This window comes from Electrophorus electricus, chromosome 23 (genome assembly GCF_013358815.1).
Source record: "Electrophorus electricus isolate fEleEle1 chromosome 23, fEleEle1.pri, whole genome shotgun sequence".
Classification (NCBI taxonomy): Eukaryota; Metazoa; Chordata; class Actinopteri; order Gymnotiformes; family Gymnotidae; genus Electrophorus; species Electrophorus electricus.
In genome coordinates, this window is record NC_049557.1 from 7,444,441 (window position 1) to 7,469,268 (window position 24,828).

Sequence of the window (24,828 nt, forward strand, 5' to 3'; positions counted from 1 at the left end):
CACAAAACTATAATAACTCTGAGACACTGATATGAACAAGACCTTGGAATCCTAGAAGCAGTTTGGTAATCTTGGTTACGAGAGAGTCAATGACCTAATATTAACTGATTCCGTTGTGGCCTGTTTGGGAACACTGGAGATATTAAAGGACGTATACAAGATAAATGAGATAAAGGCAGAAGCTTGGCCAGTTAAAATGCCAGCATGGAAAAAAACACAGTATGCATTAAAACCTTTTACCTTGATTTCGCAACATGCATTGTTATGGTTGAGTTGGACTTTGAAAAACTGCAGGCATCTGTTACAGTCACGTGCGCGTCTGTGACCCTTTCTCATCTAACCCAATGTATTAAAATTTTACATGAGTTACATAAAAAGATAAAGCCACCCAAAAAGCAAAATAGTCCGGTCTGTACAATCTAGGCTGTTGTGACCGAAAAAACCCCCCAAAACTTTCGTTGGTTGCTAGGACAGTGACACAATCATCGCTGATGTTCGCACGGTCTGTCACCGCCTTGTCTACGTCTTCGCGTTCTTAGTTCTGATTCATGGTGCGCATGCGCAAAAGCGCCGAGCCTACAAACCAAGCGAGGTGAGCTGTGGCCAGCGATGTGAATGGCAGCGGGAAGCAGTGCGCTTGTGTGCGTGTCTCTTTAAGAAACAGTCTCCTGTTGCATGAGGGTCTGGTGTTTTTCCACTCTCCGATATTACACGCGCTCCCCATATAAGACACGGAGGTGAAGGGAGGGCGTGAATATAATCTTTGTTGCCTCGTCAAACGCATGTCGCAGAAGAAATAACGAGAACGAGAGAAGTATTGAGCAATAAATCCAATTGACAGGTAAGTGACATCCCCGGTCCTTTAGGAAAATTAGGTCTGCTTACATTTTTTACTATGAGCGCATCCTTTTTGTGTAGACTTTACGTTTATAATCATTAAAACTATTTCCTTGTCCTTTTCTTTATAGAGATAAATTAATTGAGCTTGTCCGTCAATATAGATTTTCCAAGCATTAAGACCTGCGCTAGTTTTTAGGTACAGGGAATGAGGGAATTAGGTACATGGAATGGGGGATGATTCCCAGACATTTTCCCGGCACTTAGAGGTTTCTTTGAAGAGATTCTATTGATAGCCTTTTGTGGTCTTGTGATTATCTAGGTTGGTGCGCACACGTTTCTTATTCCCTTCACAGGGCCATCATTAGTTCTGATGTTTACAGACTTAGTTGTTAAAATGAAGCCAGACAATTTTATTTTGGTCACTGGACTTAATGAGGTTTGAAGGATGCGAAAGCTATTGTAGTCTATAGCTTCTTCAAAGTGGTCTGATAGCCGCTAGCTCCGAAAGCGTCATAGCTGCTGGTTATAATCGGAGAATGAAGTAGATTAATGGCCAGAATTTTGCATAGAGTGCGCGCGACTGGTGCGCGTAATCTGTGGCCTCTTATCTCCAGGTGTCTATTGCGGAAACGTTTAAAGATTGTTTTGAAAGTAGATGGAGCCGGCTTCCATATGGGGAGGCTCCGATGTAATACATCTTCCCGTACACATAATACACGTTAGTGTCACGCCTCTTTTTATTTTATTTGTCAATCCAGTGTAACCATTCGTTCACTGGTCTTTTGGAAACTGACAAGTGCAATGCTGTGGTTAAAATGATGTTACTTAAGGGACAGGAGAACCCGGTATATCCATACGAAGACGGCTTTGTCGACCTGTAATTTATCATGAAGGAGACGCTATCTGTTGAGGCGTGCCTAGCTTTTCTTGTGGTTGATGGACACCATCGTCGCACTGTTTCATTAACCGGGACAACATTTTAGAAATATCCAAGTTGAACATAATTCTATTTAGTTATATTTGTATAGGTATGAAGAATACTTAAAATCTGTTCACGCCATCTCCTTCCCCTCAGACGAAATGATGGGGAATTAGGGCAACCGACCGAGAGCATATTTCACGGTCATCGTTGTCTTTGGAGAAACGACGTTTGATTTTACCCCCGCAGGTGTCTGATAATATGATATTTGATAGAAGATGACCTTGCAAGGGAAACGGACTTCTCATAACTCGTTATAAAGTCCTTAAGTCATGTCCTGACGTGGGAAAAGCATACGGCCACAATCCTGAGACAAAACTGTTGGTCTATTATATATTTGTAGACAGACAGGTAAACAGTTGTTGTTCTGTTGTCACTTAAACCGGAAGATGAAAGCCAGTCATGTTTGTGATGTAGGCCTTATCATAAACATGCTGCAGTCCCCATGTCAAATAAACTCCATGTGTGTCAAGCCAGACTTAAATGAAAACTGTAGGTGTTAATCCAACAGTAAATGATAATTCAACACAAAGGTTTTGTTGTGTAAACAGGTGGTAAGAGAGAGAATGTGATATTTCCACTTCCTAATTTGTCTTACATGAGTTTTCTAACACAATATAAAGATCCACTGAAAGCATAAAACCATGTGTGTAGGTGCTGTCCGCTGTCACCTTACCTAACCCACAGGACTGAATCCCACATTCTCACCCACCAGTATCTCAACCCATTATTGCTCCTTTAGCCAGAAGTTAATATTCAGGCTGACATTGTTCTTTGGACGGGCAGAAAAAAAATTTAAATCCATAGCAGCCAAGCCATTTCCACTTGTGTTATGTAATCAAACCTAATAACCAGCTTAAAACCCAAGCTATTGCTGCAATAAAGCCTAAACACTTAACCAAGGTAGCCCTTGGTGCAATGATGGTGCAACCCTATTACTAATAGGCCTAGTAGTCTCCTAATAGCACTTTACAGCATTGTCTAATTCAAGGTCTAACCCACTCAAAGATTATTTTCCAGAATTTCAATGCACTTATTTACATTAAACAACCATTGTGTGCATAGACTGAGCATAAAACCAAATTACTCTGTTGTGCCTCAGCCTTTATATATTTAAGTTAAGCATTCTATATCTTAAATGAGAAAGAGGTAAAGCCAGTTACCCTTAAGTAGGTTGATGGGTTAATGTGAATTGAAGGCCTCACAGGAATTCTTTAATCCTGCTTGGAATTTTTATTTATTTGATTTTTTTTTTTTTTTACATCATGCTGCAGGGAACATTTTACTTAAGGGACCCTATGTAGTTTCGCTGTATTCTGCTTCAGGGCCAGTATATTTTAGAGAAAGAAAATGGTAGCTATGTAAAGGACTTGACCATTATTTGGATAATATTTTCAGAACTCTTTCAGTGTGATTTAAATATCAAGACCCCCCCACACACACACAGACTAAAGATTGTTGGGTAGAGAACTAAGTGTGTGCATGTGCACTTTTCTAGTTAAGGAACATACTGGCATCCTGCGTTAGATTGACAGATTGTGAGATTCTCCGTTTGCATTTTCTTCATTTTATCTATCTTCATGTGAAAAAATTTGTGTTCATGAAAAGATGTGACAGTAACGTGTCTGAATGAATAGATATATACAGGGCACGAGAAACAACCTACATTTCGTGAGTGATTAAATTTTTTTTTTAAAGTTTGATTTTACTAACTTTTTTGCAACTGACATGTTTCTTAGCCACCTCTTAGCTGGCTACCTGGATTATGCCATCCTTCCCTTGAAGTTCTGTCCTGCTGAACAACTAGTCCTGATTCTGCTGAACTCCTCACAGAAACCTTGTGTGCTTTCTGCCTTGGATTAGCAGTTGCCTGCCCTCACAGTCCTTCACCCTCACCCTTACCCAGTTTAAACAGGTCCATTATGCCGAACCTCAGTCACCACCAGCTTCCCCATCCTGAGTAAGTCTCATCTTCCCTGCAATATTCCCTCTCTTGTCTTGTTGGTTGTGGGGTTGACACCTCTTACATATGTACATATGGCACAGCCACCTGGAGACTTTTCTGTGCACCTACTGATTTCTCTGATCCCGAGCACAGGGGTTTTATAAGGGTTGTTCCTTTGGGAATTTCTGTGGTTAATCACTAGACTTTGCAACGTCTTTCCCTTGGGCTCCCTGCTCTGGTTTGTACCGCTGTAGTTCTCTTTGTAGCTGACCTGACCTAACTCACCGTCATCCTGTTTACTCCTTGTCAGCCATAATCTTGCCCCCTGAGCACACATCTTGCCAAAAATGCAATAAACGTAATAATCTTTTGTAAACACCTACATGCTCTTGATGTATCATTAAATTGATTTTAAAAATTGTGATTTTTTTTTTAAAAGCTTGACTTTGCTGGTTTTGCTAACTGAGACTGTGCCCAATACTGTTGAAGTATCCTCCTCACAGCATTAGTACCCTATCGACCAATTCAACCCTTATAGCAACCTATAATGGTACCAGTGCTAATGTACTTAATGTTCAACTAGCAAATGCAAGTTAAATCATTTAGCACAAACTTACTAATTTTAAATGGGTCTCACCATCTTTTATTCATTACTGGTATTAACATCAGCTTTTTGGGGTCAAAGTATTTCCTTATTTCCTTAACAAGAAAGTTTTAACATTGCCTAATGGTGCTTATTATTATTATTATTATTATTATTATTATTATTATTATTCAGTATAATCTAAATGATCAAGTTCATATCAATTCAAATCTCTCTCTCTCTCTCTCTCTCTCTCTCTCTCTCTCTCTCTCTCTCTCCCTCCCTCCCCTTCCCAAGGTAGAGGGATTTACCTACAGGCCAATTCTGTGCCCACAAATCTAAAATCAATAAACCCCTCTCATCCTAGTAATATCATCCACTCTGTTGTTTCCCTGGGTAGCCCTTTGAGCTTGAGCTCTCTTGAGCAGATGGCTACTTATGCCAAGGCTATCCTACCCACTCTGTCAGCACGTATGCTTCTATGTCTCCTTTACCTCCCTGTTTATTAGAGGAAAGCCAAATGGAATCCAAATGGACTTATTCAGTAGCCTATGAGTGAGATGTATTAGAGCAAATTTAGCTCTACATTACATTTAAACCTCCAGGTTTTTGATGATGAGCATGATGCAGGTTAGTCCGGAAAACTGATGTTTAATTCTAGGCTTCTTTTCCCTCTCACTACCACCCACCTATCGTAATATTGTGCTAGAAAGCCACCATCCAAACATTGCTCCTGTTGACCCTAAACATTTCACACATGTCAGATAGACAGTTAAAGACCCAACATTGGATTGGTTGGATCTGGTTTTCCCAATTGGTTCTCATTATTTAAAAAATATATACACCAGATATGCTAACATGGCAATCTTTCAGTAAATTAATTACAATCTCTGTTGGTATTTTTGGATAATGTTCATTTACATTTACATTTACGACATTTAGCAGACACTCTTATCCAGAGCGACTTACAAACATGCTTTGTCGTTTACTCATAGAATTCAGTCTAGCTAGTAGAGACCAATATACCAATGATCTAGAATACTGTAGAGATACAGGGATCAATGCTGATGCCTAGAAGTACAAAATACATAAGCTCTATCTTAGACAATGATCTGTGCAATAAACAATACGTACTAGGGCTTGTTAGACAACAACAGTGTAATAAACAATACCCTATAATATGTACTAGTCAGTTGTTATAGGAGCAGTGTCAGTGGTCATTTAAGTATTCCACGAATAGATCATTTGCACTTTACATGAATTTACACTTTTTCATGCTATCCCCAGGCCTTGCCTTAACACCATAATCAGTTTTGTCTTGTGGGTTTTTTTGTTTGTTGTTTTTTTAACTCTATGTGCTGTGTTTACAAAACATCTGTGGTCACTCTCTTTCTCGGTCTGTGAAGAAAGACTCCCTGGATGTTAACACCTTAAACAAATAACTGTTTCAAGGATTCCAAAGTAACTTCAAAGTAATTCAGCTGGATTTAACAATGGAGGGTTTAGACAATCTCTCTAAATAGCACTGTCATTATCACAGCTTGACTATCTAACTTTAATAGAATTTTTACAAATTTCTAAAGCTTCCTGGCAAACAAGAAGTGCAATGGTGTTAATAATCATGTAAGGGTTCAGCTTGATTTGAATGGTTTTCCTATTGCTCATAGATATAACTTGACTCAGACCTCAGCCATTTTTCTAATTGGATACTGCGTCACAGTTCCTGAGGGTGAGCTTTGAATTGATAAACCATAAAAACCAGTCAAATGAACTAAAGATGGAACAAAACCAACCTTGACACAGCATACCGTTCTCTTCACTATACAGTATGTAGGATTCTTAGGCAAGGCTAACTGGGCAGCCCTACATTAATATTAATTACTGTTGGTCCATCATTTCACTACACCAAAAAGCCTCTCATAAATTGTGTTGTTTAAGTACAATCTCTAAGAAAGGATAAAGACGTTTTCCAAATGGGATGAAAAAGGAAGCATAAAACTTTTTTTAAGTAAACCATTTAGATATGGCTGCAATAATCATACAGTTGATGTTCTAGGAAAGGAAATTCATCTAATGAAGAGAATGATGAGATTTGGTGTTAAAGACATTAATTTATTGTAATATATTTCCAGTGCTCATTCATAAATACTCCCATCTAGATGCCAGTTTGGACAAAACCTTAACCACCATAGCAAACAAAATGAGGTCACGCCTCTCTGTCTTTTTAATATTGGCTCATAATTGCTAATTAAACACTAAGCTGTTAAGAACCCTGTTCCTATACAAGCTCTGGAACAACTAACTCCTGTCTGCTGTAAACATCCTCTGGGCCTCATCAAAACATTATGGTTCTTTCTTTGCCCTTGTAACCTCATCCCGCCTGCTCTCCAGTCACGCTCTGCTGGCCAGCTAGTTGAGCTTCAATCCGATTGCTGCAGCTTTGGTGAACAATCACTTCTTTCCATTCTTCAACTATGTCCCCTTGCCTAGTGGACTTTGGTGTCTTTCTGTTTTTCAGACTGCTTTTCAGTCATGTCTAAAATGCGTACCCCTCAGCCCGTGGTTTCTTCAATGGTGATATCTAATCTCTTCTCTGAAAGGCTTGTCTTCTTGGTTTGCTTATTACTTTTAGTTTATTTAGGCTGTAGATACGTCGGACATTTGACTATTTATCTCAGAAAAGCACTTTATCTTTCGTTTTTCTCTCTCTGCCTCCCCAGCATGGCGCAGAAGGAGAAGCTGCAGTGTCTGAAGGATTTCCATAAGGACACCCTGAAACCGTCTCCGGGGAAGAGCCCAGGCACGCGGCCAGAGGACGAGGCCGAGGGGAAACCTCCGCAGCGGGAGAAGTGGGCGAGCAAGCTGGACTTTCTGCTCTCTGTGGCTGGGGGCTTTGTGGGTTTGGGCAACGTCTGGCGTTTCCCATACCTCTGCTACAAGAACGGCGGAGGTCAGTGAGTTTTTCATTGTACAAATTTACTGAAACCTTGCATCAGTCACCATTTTGCATAATCTTCACTGGATACATTGCTGCAGCATCTTTAGGTGTCTTTTTCTCCTTTCTTGATTGTGAAAATTTAGAACAAAGGACAAAACACTTAGATTACATAAATGTCATTGTCTCACAATGACACGATTGTGGCCACTTACCTATTCTTCTTTATGTGGTATTCTGCAGTGTGTGAGTGTGTGAGCATGTTTTCTCAGTATACTCCTCTAGGATAATGGCAAAGGTGACTGTGTTTTGGAGCAGTGACACAGAACTTGCTTTATTTTCATAAATAAAACTTATGAGGTCAAATCTGATCCGAGCCTTGTGGTGTAAATATGATCTTTAAAATGTTAAATCTTTTCACCTCAGTGTCAAGGACTGTTTTAGTGACCAACTTGTGTGAATTACTTACTGTATCAACACCAGGATGTTCCTATGTAGCTACTACCTGGTGTTTAGCAGCAAAACCTGGAGTGACCTTGTCAAAGCAGATTTCTTTCATACATGGGGGTGACAGGAATGTTGACTATCAATTTTTTACATTTTTTAAATGTTTTATTTTTTAGGAACAATGCTCATCTTTCTTGTTGTTGTGTTACCAACCAAAGCCTCTCTCTTGCTCTCTCTCACTCTCTCTCTCTCTCTCTCTTTCTCTCTTTCTCTCTCTCACTCTCACTTTGTGTGTGTGTGTCGGTCTGTCTCTCTCAGGTGCATTTCTCATCCCCTATTTCATCTTCCTGTTTGGTGGAGGGCTTCCTGTGTTCTTTCTGGAGGTGGCACTGGGCCAGTTCACCTCTGAAGGAGGAATCACCTGCTGGGAGAAACTCTGTCCTATCTTCACTGGTAAGACATAAAGAGACTTACAACAATCCACCAGTCACCCAATTGAATGATTCATGAGATGTCTGATTAGGTATGATACAGCATTTATGATATACATCAGATGAAAAATATTACAGATCAGAAATTCTCCTGTTCAAGTAATAGCCATTCTGCAATCTGTTTGTCTGGCTAGCCGATCTCAAGAGTGACCTGCTCTTGCCTGAGCTTTCTATGCCTTCTTATTGGTCCAGTGGTTGCTAGGCAGTGGCTGGAGATGCTGTTCCCTATTTAGATTTGACTCTCTGTGCTGTGGATCAATTTTGTTACAACTTGTTTGATCACATACACACACCTATCAGCTGATGTGTCTGCTGAAGTATAATTTTATGTAGTTCATATTCCTGAACAGTTCAAACAAATTTAGAATTCTGTATACGCACATGCACAAGCAAGTTCATACACACACACACACACACACACACACACACACACACACACACACACACACACACACACACACACACGTTGACTAACATCCAAACTCTACTAGTCATCTCCACATTTAAACATGTTGGAATCTCTATTGCCATGGCAACAGCAGCCAGTGATGACTAAGATGCATTTGATGATGGGATCTCATCTGTTTGCAGAAAGAGAGAGGGAGAAAGAGAGAGAGAAAACAGAGTATCAAAAAGAAAATTATAGCGAGATTATTATGAAGAAGATTATTAATGGATCCAGCAATGAGGTGCAGCTGTGCTGGTGAGTAGAGATGGCAATATGCGTTGAAGCTGGAGAGTCTTTGTAAACATTTTCATTATCTCTTTGCTGTGAGTGTTTTCTTTACATGTGCAAATAAACACAGTAACACGCGTGTGTACATGCACACACAGATGGCTCCTATTGCTCTTTATAAATACATTCCCTACCTCTATACACACACACACACACACACACACACACACACCTCACAAATGTGCCATGTTTTTACTAACACACACTGTATGGAAAAAGGCATACGTGCATATGAGCAGGACTGTGGCCTTCTGCCACGGAGGGCCCCACTGAACCTCTTGAGCCCCCTATTTATATTCAGACAGACTGTATACCATCTCTTGCTTTCACTCTGTGTTCTGCACATTTAGAAGTTATATTTTCAAAACCGAACATACTGTTGCCCTCTTACCTCATGAATGTCACATAAGACTGGAGCAGCTGAACATCCTCACACACACACACACACACTTTATTGGCATGCTAGGCATCCCTTACAACCACATAGCCACACTCACTCCGATACTCCTATACTGTATGTGTCTGCATTTGGTGGATTACAGAGACAGCTGTCAAACTCTCACAGTGGCTCTGTCCAGGCAGAAGCTGATGCCATAATTGTACCTGGCCCACTGCCTTTTGGTTTGCTTCAACCTTAAAATAACGCTACAACAACGTGTAGAGGTCATGAGGGCAGCATGCCTGGAGCCTAACAGGTGACCCACCCTTGGTCTGGAAATAAGAGGTGCAGCTGTGGTGCAGATATTAATGGCTCCAGTGCCTGCTAGGGGAATTCCACCCAACTTTGCTTTGGTTTCCAAAGAACACCACACATTGCTTGGTGTGCTGTAGCCATAAACATTTTTTTCTCTGCTGAAATGCAGGCATTCCACAACAAATGGCAACATTATTTTTCCAACAGGCATTCTTCAAGAAACACCAACATTCTCTAGAAAAACAGCAACATTCGCAAATATCAACAATGAAATGGTTTGGATTTACAGTGGGAAGAATGTTTAAAGTGCGTACAATTTAGAAGCTAAATGAACTAGTGTGAATGATGGAGAACATTTAGTAATGATCTCTCACAGCTACAGCACATCAACGTTTGGTTTGGATAATGCTTTCGTTTGGGAAATATTTGGGTTATATGCTCTGATCTTTAAAGCAAGGACACAAATCCAAACTTCTAGATGGCATAAATGTTGAATGTGCTTGGGGACCTGACGCATGTTAACTAAGTGATCTGTCATTCATTATATAGGTAGCAAGTCCTATAAAGCTGAGAAAAGCAGCTCACTTAGAAGCCTCTAATGTGGCGGTGTACAGTTTTATTCATAAGCCTGTTTGACTACAGGCTTTCGTTCCAAATAGGCAGAAGTACAACCATTACACGTAATCCGTTGTTTGAAGACCAAGGTGAACTGATCAAACAAGTAGGATCAGGTGGGGTCCTACTGGGGTGCAGCGAAGAACTGCAGCCACACAAAGGGCCCTTTGTGGAGAGGACTGCCCACCCCTGCGGCAGGAGGTTTCCCAGGGATGTCGGGAGCTGGAAGAGAGAGAAAATATGAGCTGGTTGGATATCACCATGTACAACCACTGCATTAAGTAACAAACTCGTGGGCAGTGCCTGCAGCTTTTAGAGCAGTGAGTGCATCCCAAGGCCTGTTTTATGATGGGTAGTGCTTGAGATGCTTCATCCTGTAGCATGGATCACTTTGTTAAGAATGTTTTATTAGCCCAGCATTCATTCAGAACTGTTATATCAGATGCTGTAATGTGCTTGTTCCAGTGTCAGCAGAAGCCACTTAGCATGACATTTACTCTATTTTTTTTTATCTTGTGTATTTGTTGAACTTATATGGCAGTCAACACTACTTGATGCACCAAATGAGGTTAGAATATTTAAAATGCTTTGTGTTCTCAGCATTAAAAACTAGAGCACCAAGACCTACTTTTTGAGAGCTAGCTCCCTGTTTCCTATTCCAGCCCTCAGAGACCTCCAACCAGTCAGCCAGTCTACTTTTTTATCTTTTCTCAGAGTTCAACTGTAGCAGGTAATCAGCGTTCTTGATTGCTGGATCAGGTGTGTGGGGCATGTGGGACAGAGCAAACATATGGCCTGTTTGTGCTGGGGTTCAGTGAGGACAGGGCTGGAAAGCTGTGATCTGGCTGCAGTCCTGTTTAGCTGATCTTGGAGATCTTATTATTGGGATCAGCAGTAGTATTCCTGAGACCTGAGACCTGGAACTCTACAGAATCTCCAAGAGCAGGGCACCCCATCACAAAATATTAAAAACACTATACTGTGTTTCTCTCTCTCTCTCTCTCTCTCTCTCTCTCTCTCTCTCTCTCTCTCTCTCTCTCTCTCTGTGTGTGTGTGTGTGTGTTTGCCAGGAATCGGCTATGCGTCCATTGTGATTGTGTCCTTGCTAAATATCTACTACATTGTGATCCTGGCATGGGGGCTCTACTACCTGCTGCAGTGTTTCCAGAGGGAGCTGCCATGGGCACGCTGTCAGCATGGCTGGAACACACCCCACTGTGTGGAGGACATTGCACGCAAGAACAGAACCCTGTGGCTCTCTGCCAACGCCACCAACTTCACCTCACCCGTTACCGAGTTTTGGGAGTGAGTGTGCGCAAAACGCCACACGCAGGCAGCATGCACAAGCATTCAGTTTTCCAGTGTATGAGTAATCTGAGTTGTGAATATTTTCATTATAGTTTTTATTCACATCCTTCATAAGTCCTGTCCTCTCTCTCATCCTCTCTCACAATCTCCATCCATACTTTCTCTCTTTCTCTCCCACCCACTCTGCTGACCCTCCTCTGCTGTTCTCCTCAGGCGTAACGTCCTGAGTCTGTCCTCAGGCATTGACGAGGTGGGCGAGTTGAAGTGGGAGCTGGCCCTCTGCCTGCTCGCCGTCTGGGTGATCTGTTTCTTCTGCATCTGGAAAGGAGTGAAATCCACCGGCAAAGTGAGACACTGGGCGAGAGGGAGGGAGGGAGGAAGGTATGGTGGGATGTCGATGCACAAATGCTAAAGGGATATTATACATAAGAATGAGAGTGCATGAATGAGTGTGTACATATGTTTTATGTATTGTTATTTGTTTTAATTATACCAAATATTCTAAATGAATGCATTCAGGAAATAGAATATAGAAAATATTTGAAAAGGGTGTGTGTATCTCAACCACACAAAATCATTGTAAGAATGACTTAATTCTTTATTATATCAGTATTTCATAATGCTCTCTCCCTGTTTATGTCTCTTTCCTTTCTGTCTGTCTTTTGGAAAATTGCTCCATTCCTCCATATGGTGCTTCTCTCTCTCTCTCTCTCTCTCTCTCTCTCTCTCTGTAGGTGGTGTATTTCACAGCTACCTTTCCATTTCTCATGCTCATTGTATTGTTGGTGCGTGGGGTCACCCTGCCTGGTGCTGCTGAGGGCATCAAGTTCTACCTGTACCCTGATCTGAGCCGTCTCCAGGACCCCGAGGTATGCACTGGCTTGCGTGGGTGTGTATTCAAAGTGTCTGTGTATAGGTATGAATGCAAAAGCGCTGTTTAATCGTTTGGTTGGGAAGGCTTCTGTACTCTTAAAGGTATTATCTAAGACAGATTTTAAGTTGTAAAAGGACAATCTTAAGTATATCGTAAAGGTAAGTAACTAATATCGCTCTCTCTCGCTCTTTCTGCAGGTGTGGATTGATGCAGGAACTCAGATCTTCTTCTCTTATGCTATTTGTCTTGGTGCAATGACTTCACTGGGGAGCTACAATAAGTACAAATATAACTGCTACAGGTACAGCTGTGTGTGTGTGTGTAAGAGAGATAACAAGGCTAGTCAGTTTAAGGCCTAACTGAAACTGCACAGCCTTGCGTGCATTTATCATATAGAAAATATGCTTTTCAAAAATGATTAAAGAAAGAAAGATGAGCATAATGCAAAATATTTCTGTTTAGTACAACACCTAACATGCATGTTTGTGTGCGTGCGCGTGTGTGTGTGCTTGTGTATAGGGACTGCTTGCTGCTGGGAGGCCTAAACAGTGGGACCAGCTTCGTGTCTGGCTTTGCCATCTTCTCTGTGTTGGGGTTCATGGCACAGGAGCAAGGTGTGGCCATTGCTGACGTAGCTGAGTCAGGTAGGCTTAGGGGTCCAAGTTCAACAGCACTCGTGCAGCGGTGCCCCCAGTAATGGGGAAACACTGGAAGATGTCTTTAGACCTTTAGAGTTACACATACCACTTCCATTATTAAAACTCACTGGCCACTTTATTATATTAAATTTATTTTATAATATATACTATTACAGGTACTATTTTGGTGTCATTCTCAGAACATCACTGCTAGTGGCATTGTAGTGAGAGTTGCAGTAGCATGAGTGTGTCCAGCACAGCAGTGTTGCTACTGTGGTCTGCTACTGAAAGATATCCAGCCAAAGGTAGTTTTGAATTGTGACCAGCCGTGTATGGCAACTGTAACTACACACCTACGAAGGTTTTTTTTGTGTTGGGTTTTTTTTTAAATTAAAGTGGTGAGTGTGTTTGTATGCGACGTTTTTAGGCTCGAGTGCAGTGTTTGTGGGTGTGTAATTGAGGGCGTTTCACCAGGTCCTGGACTAGCCTTCATCGCATACCCAAAGGCTGTCACTATGATGCCGCTGCCCACTTTTTGGGCTGTACTTTTCTTCATCATGCTTCTGCTGCTGGGCCTAGACAGTCAGGTTGGTCCCCACGATAACACATGCACGCGCACACACACAAACACACACGCCGTACATGGCTGTCATTAATCTATATAATTCATATTGTACTATGCCTCAAATAAGCAAGTGTGGAACCTCCCAGACAGGCCTGTTGTGATTATTACATAATCAGATGATTGTGATTATTTTAGCCACTGATTGCGATTATTTTCCATAGTAATTTGATTTCAAGCACATCAGACAGAATATGAATTTGGTGCTTGTCTCTGCAGCAAATGTGCTTAGACAAAACTGACAACACACAACAAGGTCACCTGCTTCTTTATTCCAGCATGCATAAAGGAAATTAATAAAATGCACTTTTCTGTGACCAGTACACAGCAGTAAAGCTCAGTGTTTGGTGTCTGCCATTTGCTTCAGTTTTCCACTTGAACATTGAGGTTAATGTAGCTAAGTAACGAAAGAGCATGCAATTGATTTAACGTTATTCAAACAGCAAGCCCAAATGGTCATATAATTTTGAACAGTGTTTAAAACCTGAAGTATTAAGTCATCTCAAATCGCTAGCTTACGTGGTTTCTAAACCTGTATATGTATAAAAATGGACAAAATGCAGACAAAATCCATGCTTCAGACAGTTGCTGACTGTTATGCAGAGTCTAAATAAGAAATTCAAGAGTCGTTTCCATGCATATAGATAAACCATATTTTCATTACTTTCATTACTACACGTTAGATTACAGGTTGTTTAAAATATATGCAGTAGAAGTAAAGCTTTGCTGTAAAGCATGTGATGAAACCATGGGTGAAACTTTGCTTTGAATGCTGGGCACAAGAATGCAGACCCAGAGTTGCGTACAATTCAGCATCCCCTCAAATTGACGCTTGCTCTTCAGTGTTCAGCAGTAGTCTGCCACTTTCCTTGGTACCATTTTTTCAAAAACTTAAAAGCATCCCCAGAAAAATTATTCTTATGGATAAAACTGTTCTGCTTCTGAACATGTGCAAAAACAACATCCTTTGCCAGCAACACAATCATTTTAATGAGCAGATGTTTTAGCCATAGTATGCTTATTTTGATTTTCAGTTTATTTTGATCATGTAGTTCATTTTGCAATTATTTAAGTATACAAATAATTGTGTAGGCATACTATAATAGTGAAATTACAAATAATGATTTAACTGTCATTTTAATTACTTGTATGACAATTAATTAATTGTCAGCTACAGATTCCTGATCCTGACAGGCTTACTCCCAGGCCCCTGCTGTACATACTTTCATGTTGTTGGTGATGGTATATAAGCTGTCCTGTGTAAATGAACTGGCTGAAAGAAACCGTGTGTGTGATAATTATACCTCTGGCATGCATTGGCATGCATGATATGAAATATCATTCCCTACTCAGGTCATAAGTCTGCACATAGACATCGCCACGTTATATTTAGGGCTGTCTTCAGTTAATCATACCACACATAACTTGTTGAAAAGCGGAGCGTGGGGCAGGTCGGATTTCACTGTGATTCACAGTTTGCATAGTCGTAAGCACACACACCACACACACACAGACACGCATACACACACAGACACACAAGTGCACACACAGATACATCCGCTTGCACATATGCGCGTGCACACACACACACACACACACACAGAAAATATTGCATCACTATTTTCAGGACTAAAAATTAACATGGTCTTACAGTTGAACCATAACTTCAGCTAAAAATAAATGTTTGAACCCATATGGGTACTTTAACAAGGAAGGAATTCATGCACATTTGTCCTGATAAACAGCAATAAAACCTCACAAGTTGGAACTCACAATACTTGTGAGGTTATTTGATCCTTAGCTAAATGAGTAGTGGGTTAGATTTCATTGCAGTTTTAACCTTTCTCACACCTTCCACTTAATGGACACACAGAGGATGGATACAGATAGAAACACACTGGGTGGATTAAGTAAAGACAGCTGTGCACATGTCATTCTATGAGGTAGTTTTACCCACAAACAATTGTTAGAACTGTTACACATGCATCCTCATTTACACCATGCATAAACACACACACGCACACTCTCTCTCTCTCTCTCAATAATAAAAAATTTTATTAATATAGCGCATTTCACAAACCCAAGTTTGCTTTACAATGCAATGCATAAAGCTGTCAGCATAAAGTGAAATTCATTTCATATGGGCATTTTCACTGATTTAATTATAACTGTGCAGAAACATATAGAATTTAGAAGCTGTAAATTAGTGGGGTGTGTGCATGTTTCTACAGTTTGTAGAAGTGGAGGGTCAGATCACCTCGCTGGTGGACCTGTACCCATCCCTCCTAAGGAAGGGATACCGGAGAGAGATCTTCATCGCTGCCATCTGTGTCATCAGCTACCTGGTGGGACTCACCATGGTCACTCAAGTAAGGAATGTTTGTATTTGTGGTCTAAATCACAGGTGTTAAACTGCAAGCATGGTGGGTCACTGCACTGCGTAACGTCAGGGGCATCACTAAAATATAGACTTCTCTTGGTCTCCAAGCATGGAGTTTTACACCTGTGCCTGGAAATCTGTGAATCATCTACGTATCATAGTACGGAAATTGTATATAATACTCCATGTAATTGTAGTACAGTAGTAATGTGTAATACTGTATATTATGGTAGTATAATAGTGGTATATAATATGGTATATAGTAGTGGTATATAACACTATGGGTAGTGTAGTAGTGTTGTTGTTTATTTTCTCTCACTCGCTCTCTCCTTCTCTCACTTTCTCTGTTTCCAGGGTGGCATGTATGTATTCCAGTTGTTTGATTACTATGCAGCCAGCGGTGTGTGCCTTCTCTGGGTTGCATTCTTTGAATGTGTGGCAGTAGCCTGGGTCTATGGTGAGTCTACATACACATATGCAGGACCTTAGCAATCAGCAGAGTGTGTACTTCTCTGATAAAGGAGTCAAAGCACAATCTGTCCTACTTGTATGTGTGAGTGACATATACGAACCTGTTAGTCATCTTTATAATGTTATCAGAGCAACGCACATACATGCACACAAAACAGACGCGCGCACACCCACATCAGTCATTGAGCCTGACAGTAAATTTGAATGTGACCTTCTCATAGAAGAACTACAAAACTGACACCAATGACCTACAAACACACGCACACTTGCCCACAGACCCCCCCACACACACACACACAAATCACCCATACACACTTACACTTACAGAAGCTGTGGTATTCTCGGAAACACAACGGTCAGTGGTGCGGTTTAGAAACGGCCGCTGTTTGCTGTATAAACGGTTCACCCATGTGGGCTTCCTCCTCAAGCCCCTTCACTCCACCCGTCATCCTCTGGCTCCTTCTTCCTGTTGCTCTTTCTTTCCCCCCCTCTCCCTTTGCTTTTCTCTGTGCTGTCTTGACCAGGTATGCCTAGTCCCAGACCTGCAGGGAAAGAGTCCGTTACATTTTGGTGATTTCCAGGCTCCAATAATGATACATTTCATCTATATAGCACAGTTTTCCTACTCGAGGTTGCTTTACAACAACAGTACAGGGGAGAGGGGGTGAGGAAAGAAGAAAAGGTGATTTAAAATATGCTTTAAGTTCAGTTTTAATGGAGGAACGTGAAGAGCAGAGACAGAGAGAATATGGGCCCAGAACCAGTCACTGAACGATCTGGCCCCTGCAGTCTAAATTTAGGAATGGAGAGGAGACCAGCATCAGAGGACTTAAGTGTATGGCAGGGCAGTATGGGTGTAAACGTTCAGCTACATAATTTGGTGCAAGACCATGCAAAGATTTGTATGTGAGCAGGAGGAGTTAATAAACTGAATTCACTGTGGAACAGGTAGCCAGTGTAACTTATGCAGAATTGGAGTGAGGTGGGCTGGTTTTCTAGCATGTAAGAGAAATCTGACAGCTGAATTTTGGACATACTCCTGTGAGGAGAGAGTTGCAGTAATCAAAGCAGGACGTGATGAAAGCGTGAACCAATTTCATGCAGGACGTTATGCATGAACCAGTTTCAGCATCTTATCTGGTGAGCATTGTCCTAAGTCTAGCAAGACCATTGAAGACAGAAGAAATGTAGAGTGAACAGACATTATTTAGGGCTGTCATATAAGTACGTTTGTGGTCTGAGTAAGCTACTGAATGCCCGATAAGGCCAGTTTTCTTGTAAAGGTGCTCAAGGAAAACCTTTAGTTTTCGTAGCACACAGCTCAGGGGTAAACCATGGGGAGGTTGTGATATTATTAAAAGAAATGGACATATACAACTGGCCAGAGTGAGAAGTTCACTGAGTTCTGACAAAAAGTTTTGGGTGGTCGATAAATCAGCAGAAACATGGTGTGGAATCGTTTTTAGTGCCAAATATTCAAATGACGTTACATCATAAAATTGACAGAGACTAATATTAAAAGTATTATTATAAACAACAGCTAGACCACCCACCTTTTCGTTAAGGCCTGGGCTTAGCCATATAATTATAGCCATTGGGTGCCATTAGAGTAAGATGGAAGTAGTCCCCAGGTTGCTGCCAAGTCTCTGCGAGGGGAAAAAAACATGATAAAATTGTTCTGAACAATGATGAAGGACAAGGACGAAGAACATCAAAGTTCATTGGCCAGATGCAGGAGTGAGGGGGGTGGGGGAATTCGCTGGTGCCATCCATTTGTACTAATGACTGGGATAGCAGAGTCAGATGAGTAAGCTGAGGTCTGGATATATTGTAGACAGTGAGCAATGCCAACTGTCCAGCATAGCATATAAGTAGCAGAATCCAGGCAAGAGGGAACGCAGACTGCAGAGTTGTGCTGACATGTAGCAAAACACCATTTCCCAGTAGTGGTAGACAGATAAACCAGCCACAAATACTCCAAAGCAAACAAGGGGAAAAGAAAGTAGTACACATCTAGAAGACACCATGTCAACTCTTTATTAGAACAAAACTTACTCACTGTGCTACATTAGCCGGCTATACCAAACAATCAGCAAAAGAACAGTAAGGATGCACAGAGCAACTATACATATCGACAACTTAACAGTGATTGATGACTCACCCAACAAAGGAGAAGCCAAACTGCAGGTTAGTGGGAAGAAAGCTCGCAACAAGAAGGGAGGTTAAGTCAAAAGCACACGCATGCAAAGCAGCCAACAGAGACACTTGAGACAAGACTCACAGAAATATACTGAAGAGCAGAAAACTTTAAAAATAGTCCTGTAATAAGTAAAAGAAAATGGAAAAACTAAAAAAAAAAAAAAAAAAAAGTAGTTCAGAGAAAAGCAAGAGAAAACAAACACAAATATTAACCAAAATATGATCTGGAAAGACGCAGCAGCAACAAACATGCCAAGCATACTCTCTGGAATTGAATCTCCAAACTCACCTCATTCAACTTCTCAGTTAAATACATAGCTACTGACCCTTATAATTAGGTTAGCTGAATGAGGTATGATTGATGAGGGTTGAACTCTGGATTTCCAGGCGTGGGCATCCCTAGCCTAGACTGTAGACTGTGCAATAGTCTCTCTCTCTCTCTCTCTCTCTCTCTCTCTCTCTCTCTCTCTCTCTCTCTCTCTCTCTCTCTCTCTCTCTTTCTCTCTCTCTCTCTCTCTCTCATCAGTGTACTTGTGCCAAGTAGAGTAGTACTGAGTATTTTGAGTATTTTATTAGTGAGCCACAAAGCAGTCCTATATAATCATGGTTTTCCTGCTTTTGTAGGATCAGCTCAATGATATTTTTGTAATCCTCTTTAGAAGTATTTTAGAACTGACAATTCTTATTATAATGTGTGCTATTACTGGTAAAATTTTGGATTCAATATTTGAATCCCATGGAGCTTGAGAATAATAAGAATACATAATGTGTGATCACAGGCGCTGATAATTTCTATGATGCTATTGAGGACATGATCGGCTACAGACCAAATGGTTGGATGAAATGGAGCTGGATGCTGATTACACCTGTATTGTGTGTGGTAAGTGTGTGTTCTGGTAGATGGTCTGTAGGTTGCATTTTAAACTGTTATAATGTAGTTTGGGACTTGGGGTTGATTCTTTTCCCATAATCCCTTTCTGTATCCCATTTTAGGGCTGTTTTGTCTTCTCATTGGTGAAATACAAGCCCCTCACTTATAACAAGGTATATGAGTATCCTGATTGGTCAATTGGAGTGGGTTGGTCTCTGGCACTGGCTTCCATGATCTGCATCCCCATGGTGGTCGTTGTCAAAATTATCCAATCAGACGGCTCACTGATAGAGGTAATTGTCAACATTTGGACATTTATGCAGCATTTATTCAACCCTTGTGCAAGTATGAATGAAACATGCCTAACCTTATAAAGCAGAGAACCTATTTTTCCTTCTTCCCCTTAGTTTTCTCTGCTGGCCTGAAGCACCAAATGTGTCCTTGCACAAATCTTAAAGTGTCTTTGTCTTTACAGACAATAGTACTGTAAATTTAAAAGTACTTTTTTTTCCAGAATTTAAGAGCAGACTTTTCATATGCTATTAGAATATTTATTTACTTTTTGTAGTGAGTATAGTATTGGATAGGCTAAAAATGCTCATATGTTAATCAGCATAACCTTTGGCACCAGCCAGATATGGCCTGTATCACTGCAGTTGTGTTTGTGGCAAACCAAAATGTTTGACTGGGTTCATATTTGCTGCTTGCAGCACACAGCACGCCAGCGGTTTCTACCTAGAAAGAGTACAAACTTAAGTATTCTTGCTATATCATAAAACCCAGGCCAACAATCAAAATAGAAAATAGCTAACTGAGGTTGTATTTTTTACTCGACACCCTTAATACAAACCTCAACAAAGGTCTAGACTAGAGTTAACTTTTTCTTATTTTTTTTTACTATTTATCAGTATTTGAACTTTTCGAAGGAAAACTGACAAAACCCCTTAGAATGAAGCTGTATTCATAGAGGAGAATAAACCAAGCCCCAAATGTAACCCTTCAAACAATATTAAAATATTAGAGTTTTAAATAATTCCAAATGCGTATACCCAGTTTTATGTAGCATGTCTGTTCAGCCACTGCTTACGGGCAGTGCTGATGTATTATCATCTGTGTTTCGCCCTGTGTAGCGGATCAAGGCTGTGGCAGCCCCAGTAAAGGGAGGGGCCAGCTCTCGGCCTAAAGAGTACAGCCTGAAAAACAGCGAACTGCTCCACCCACTTGACCCCAATGGCACCTTCTCCCTCACCAAACCAACTCACACCATCGTAGAAACTACAATGTGAGACTCTCTGTGAGAGGTTCCCACCCCTTCATGCCTTTCACGCCCCACCTCCCTTCCTCTGTCCTCCCTCCACTTTAGCTACAATGCCCCATCCTTTCTCTGCACTAGTAGATCCTAGTTGTAAAGGACGTATAAAAAAAACTTATTAACATCTTTCATTCTTGCTGTTTAGGACTTTTATTATCACTATTATTGTGGTTTGATTATTACTGTTATTAGGATATTTTATCACTGTAATCATTGATATTACTAATATTTGTTCAATCTGAAGTAATTTTTGCCATCAGAGATGCCTTGTCTGCACAAGCAAAAAGAGAGAGAGAGAGAGAGAGAGAGAGAGAGACAGACAGAGAGAGACAGACAGGTGTCATTTAGAAGCACTTGAAGCTGAGCCTTGTTTTAAAAAAAAATAACAAAAACAGCAGTGAACTAAATGTGTGACTTTTTAAAGTAGTTTCAAATAAGCAGGTGTGTAAGTGACTGTGATGGTACCCTTGTCGTACAATGAGCTTTCCTGTACATTGTTAATTCGTTCTGAATCTGAATGTACCTCCGCTTTGGGCGGACGCTGTGCACTGCTTTCACACGCACACGATATACCCACATACACACAGACACAATTGTACACGATATACACACATATATAAATATCACATGCACACACATACAAACAGCGATATACACAATGCTAAGAGAGAGACAAGTCAGTGTGCACTCATTTTCTCAGTACTGTGCCCTTTTTAAACTCTACTGATCAATGCCAGATGAGATGTGCGCGCACACACACACACACACACACACACATATACAGTACATATATAGCCATTGAGTTATTCTAATGATGTAGGCAGCTGCGCTTTTATATGCTATGTATTATTAGCATCTCTTCTCATTGAAAGAGAAGAGGTTAAATCTTTTTTTATTTAAAAAATAAGACATGATTGCCTGACCATCATACTGCCAAGGGTATGTTAGTGCAGAGTCCATCTATACATCCATTATTCCAGAGGTTCTCAGTCCAGTTCTTGGGAATGCCCAGCCAGTCCAGGTTTTTGATCTGTCCAGATCCTCATACACATGAACCAGATAATCAAAGGCTGTAGACCTCTTGATTGCCTAGCTAAGGTATGATGTGAGCTGGAACAGACTAAAGACATTGATCAGGGACTGGACTGAAAACCTATTTTTCACTCATGCTGAGCAGTTTTAATGTGATTTCTGCATGATAAGTCACTATTTTTCTTTCATCCACTTCCAGTCCTGAACCTTACCCTCAACTGTGACAAACCTTTGATTACCCATAATCCCTTACTCTATATATTCGGTATTCTTAGACCCTGGTATTATCATAAGGATTACTTAATTGGAGACAACAAAGCACATTTGTAAGTCACTCTGGTTCTGCTAATGTGACTGCCAAAACTGTTAAATATAAATCCTTGTCTCTTTTCCATCATATCATGCTACATATCAATATTAGCATTCAAGCCCTAATAGTAAATTATCTTTACCTAGTGATCTGCATCATAAACTAACCATCACATGTACTACCTTCACTTAGCTGTGGCCTAGTCTTACAGAGGGTACTGTATCCACTTTCAAACAAGAATTTGCTCATTAGTATTTTAATTTGTCTCAAATCACACTTCTTTTTAAATGAACCATTTTGTACTGTAAGTGACGTGAGCTGTCAACAATTTGCCTATACGTTTCTGAAAGCATTCAGAAGTTTATATCTAAATGTTGGTTAGCATCAGCCTAAATGCAATTTGCCGTGTGCAATATTTGTAAACAAGTGGCTTTGTCCATTTTTTTTATTATAATTTCAGCTTAAGATGTAATAACACACAACAGTGATATTCCAAAAGACAAACTTTCCATACACTGATAAAATGTATGGTAACTGAATTTGATTTAAGAAACCAGAAAATCTTGTGTAACCAAAGTAGTTTTGTTACAAACTCAGTCCTTTTGAGATGCATATTGCATCATTTAGATCCAAAATAAAAAATGTTTTCCTCTTGGTACAAGCCTCAGAGTGGACTTTTTAAGAGAATGCATTACATTACAACAGAAAAACATACTGTTAAAAGAACAGTATTTATATTGTGTTGGCACCTATTATCAACTTGGCATATGATATCAATGTAGTGTACTGGATAGCTAACTGCTTCTGTTTTCTGAAAGTAACTGGCTATATCTCAGATGCTTTTATTTTGTATAATTGGAAGACCAGAGGTAAAGAACATTGATTATAACATCTAGCATTATGTTTTATCTAGTATTTCAATAGTGCATTATTGTAGTGTCCTTGTGCAAGACTCGTAAGACATCATTTTTGCTTGTGAACACATTAAGTTCACAAGATGTTTTGTGTAAATGATAATAGTTTTGAGATATTGCAGTCCCTTACAGTCTCCATTTGTCAGTGGTGGGTGGGATTATTAGTACGGGAACAAGGGACGAGTGCACACAAGCATCTGATTATCCAGCCACGCCCTCTGCTTGCCCCTCCCACTTTCATGTACACTAGGCTCCTCCCCTGAGTGCTATGATTGTATATTCATTCCATGAATTAATGCTCTTTCTACACATAAACTAACTGCCAAAAACAAGAAAGGCACATACTCCAGAAAGGTTCCCAAGTATAATAGAACTGATCCATAATTTAGTGTAATGGACATGTTAGATAATCTAATGGAAAATATTTATCAAGTTGTGACAACTCTTGACAGATTGAGCATTATTGTGCACTGTAACTAAATATTCTTTACATTAAGTAATTAGTTTAATTAATTGGATCTTACTATAATTGCTGCTATAAATGTGTCTATTTGCAGATCCTAAAATGAAAGGGACTGGATCATGTTCAACTTTAAAACCTGCTTTTTGAGTTTCTTTAAGGATTTTGAACCAGTATTTTGGAATTTTGTGACAAGGCCATAGACTTGCTTTGACTACTTCTAATTAATTGTACATTTATTTTAATTATTTTGCATTATTTTTACTTTTTAAGCACCAAGGATTCAGGTAAATGAACACTTAATTAATGCCGTGTGATATTTGACCCCCATGAGTAGGTAATTGCAGCATTACCAAGCAAAGGTGGGACCTTTATCTGATGCAAATAAATGAGCTAAATTAGTCATTCAAGCCACTTAGTACCTCATGAGAGATACAACTAGGACTGTATAAATCAGAATAATCTGGGAAGGATACTCATCTTGAGAAGAGAAATTCAGTCAAACTAAAAAATTGTGTTCCAGTGCTCAAGATCTCTTCTGAAAGTATAAAAGATAGGATATTTGTTGCTTACAGTTGACAGAGACAGAGGGATATGAAATATGACTTTTTAAACACACAAATCCAGCATTTAAAAAGAAGGGACACACACACACACACACACACACATAAACACAAGGCCAATACTTTGAACAAACAAGTTTAAGTCAACATTAAGCAGTAATGTCAGCCTATATGAGACACAATCCTCAGGGGGCTTAAGGTTTAAGAATTAACAAGATGTTCACTCATTAAGAAGAGTGGAAGTACATCATTTTAAAACATATTATACACTGAGTCCGTTAGTATCTCTTGGATCTCCTCATGAAACTCAGGACGAAGTTCATCAGGTCCTAAGGCTTTTCCAAATTGCTGCTGCATAACCTCTCTCTCTAGAGAAGTTGTGAGAGTTATTTTATGCTAATGGGAAATATTGGACAGAGAAAAAAATCCATTAAACCATAGAGTGTAGGGTCCGATATATATTGATTGAGAGTATGCTTTTGGAAGATGAGTTAATTTGTTTGACTGTAGTATTACCACGAACCCTTTCCTCATAAGATTGTCCAGATGTATATTTAATTACCAGGGAAATGAAACTTGGGTTTCTAAAGAATGACTTTGTGACCTTTG

At 40.1% G+C, this 24,828-nt stretch overlaps 1 protein-coding gene across 2 annotated transcripts; it reads left to right on the forward strand.

Moving 5' to 3' along the window:
• Positions 1–636: 636 nt before the first annotated feature.
• slc6a6a (solute carrier family 6 member 6a) lies at positions 637–22,937 on the forward strand. 2 transcript variants are annotated; one of them, XM_027007603.2, is made up of 15 exons: positions 637–841; positions 3,726–3,779; positions 7,068–7,297; positions 8,048–8,182; positions 11,336–11,570; positions 11,787–11,919; positions 12,308–12,442; positions 12,645–12,748; positions 12,967–13,091; positions 13,560–13,672; positions 15,939–16,076; positions 16,442–16,544; positions 19,537–19,637; positions 19,751–19,921; positions 20,759–22,937. In XM_027007603.2, the coding sequence occupies exons 2-15, from the start codon at positions 3,742–3,744 to the stop codon at positions 20,912–20,914; spliced, it is 1,917 nt and encodes a 638-aa protein (XP_026863404.1). In that variant the 5' UTR covers positions 637–841; positions 3,726–3,741; the 3' UTR covers positions 20,915–22,937. The 2 variants fall into 2 exon arrangements, with proteins under 2 accessions (XP_026863404.1, XP_026863405.1); XM_027007604.2 differs by lacking the exon at positions 3,726–3,779 and having other exon boundaries at positions 638–841.
• Positions 22,938–24,828: the final 1,891 nt, after the last annotated feature.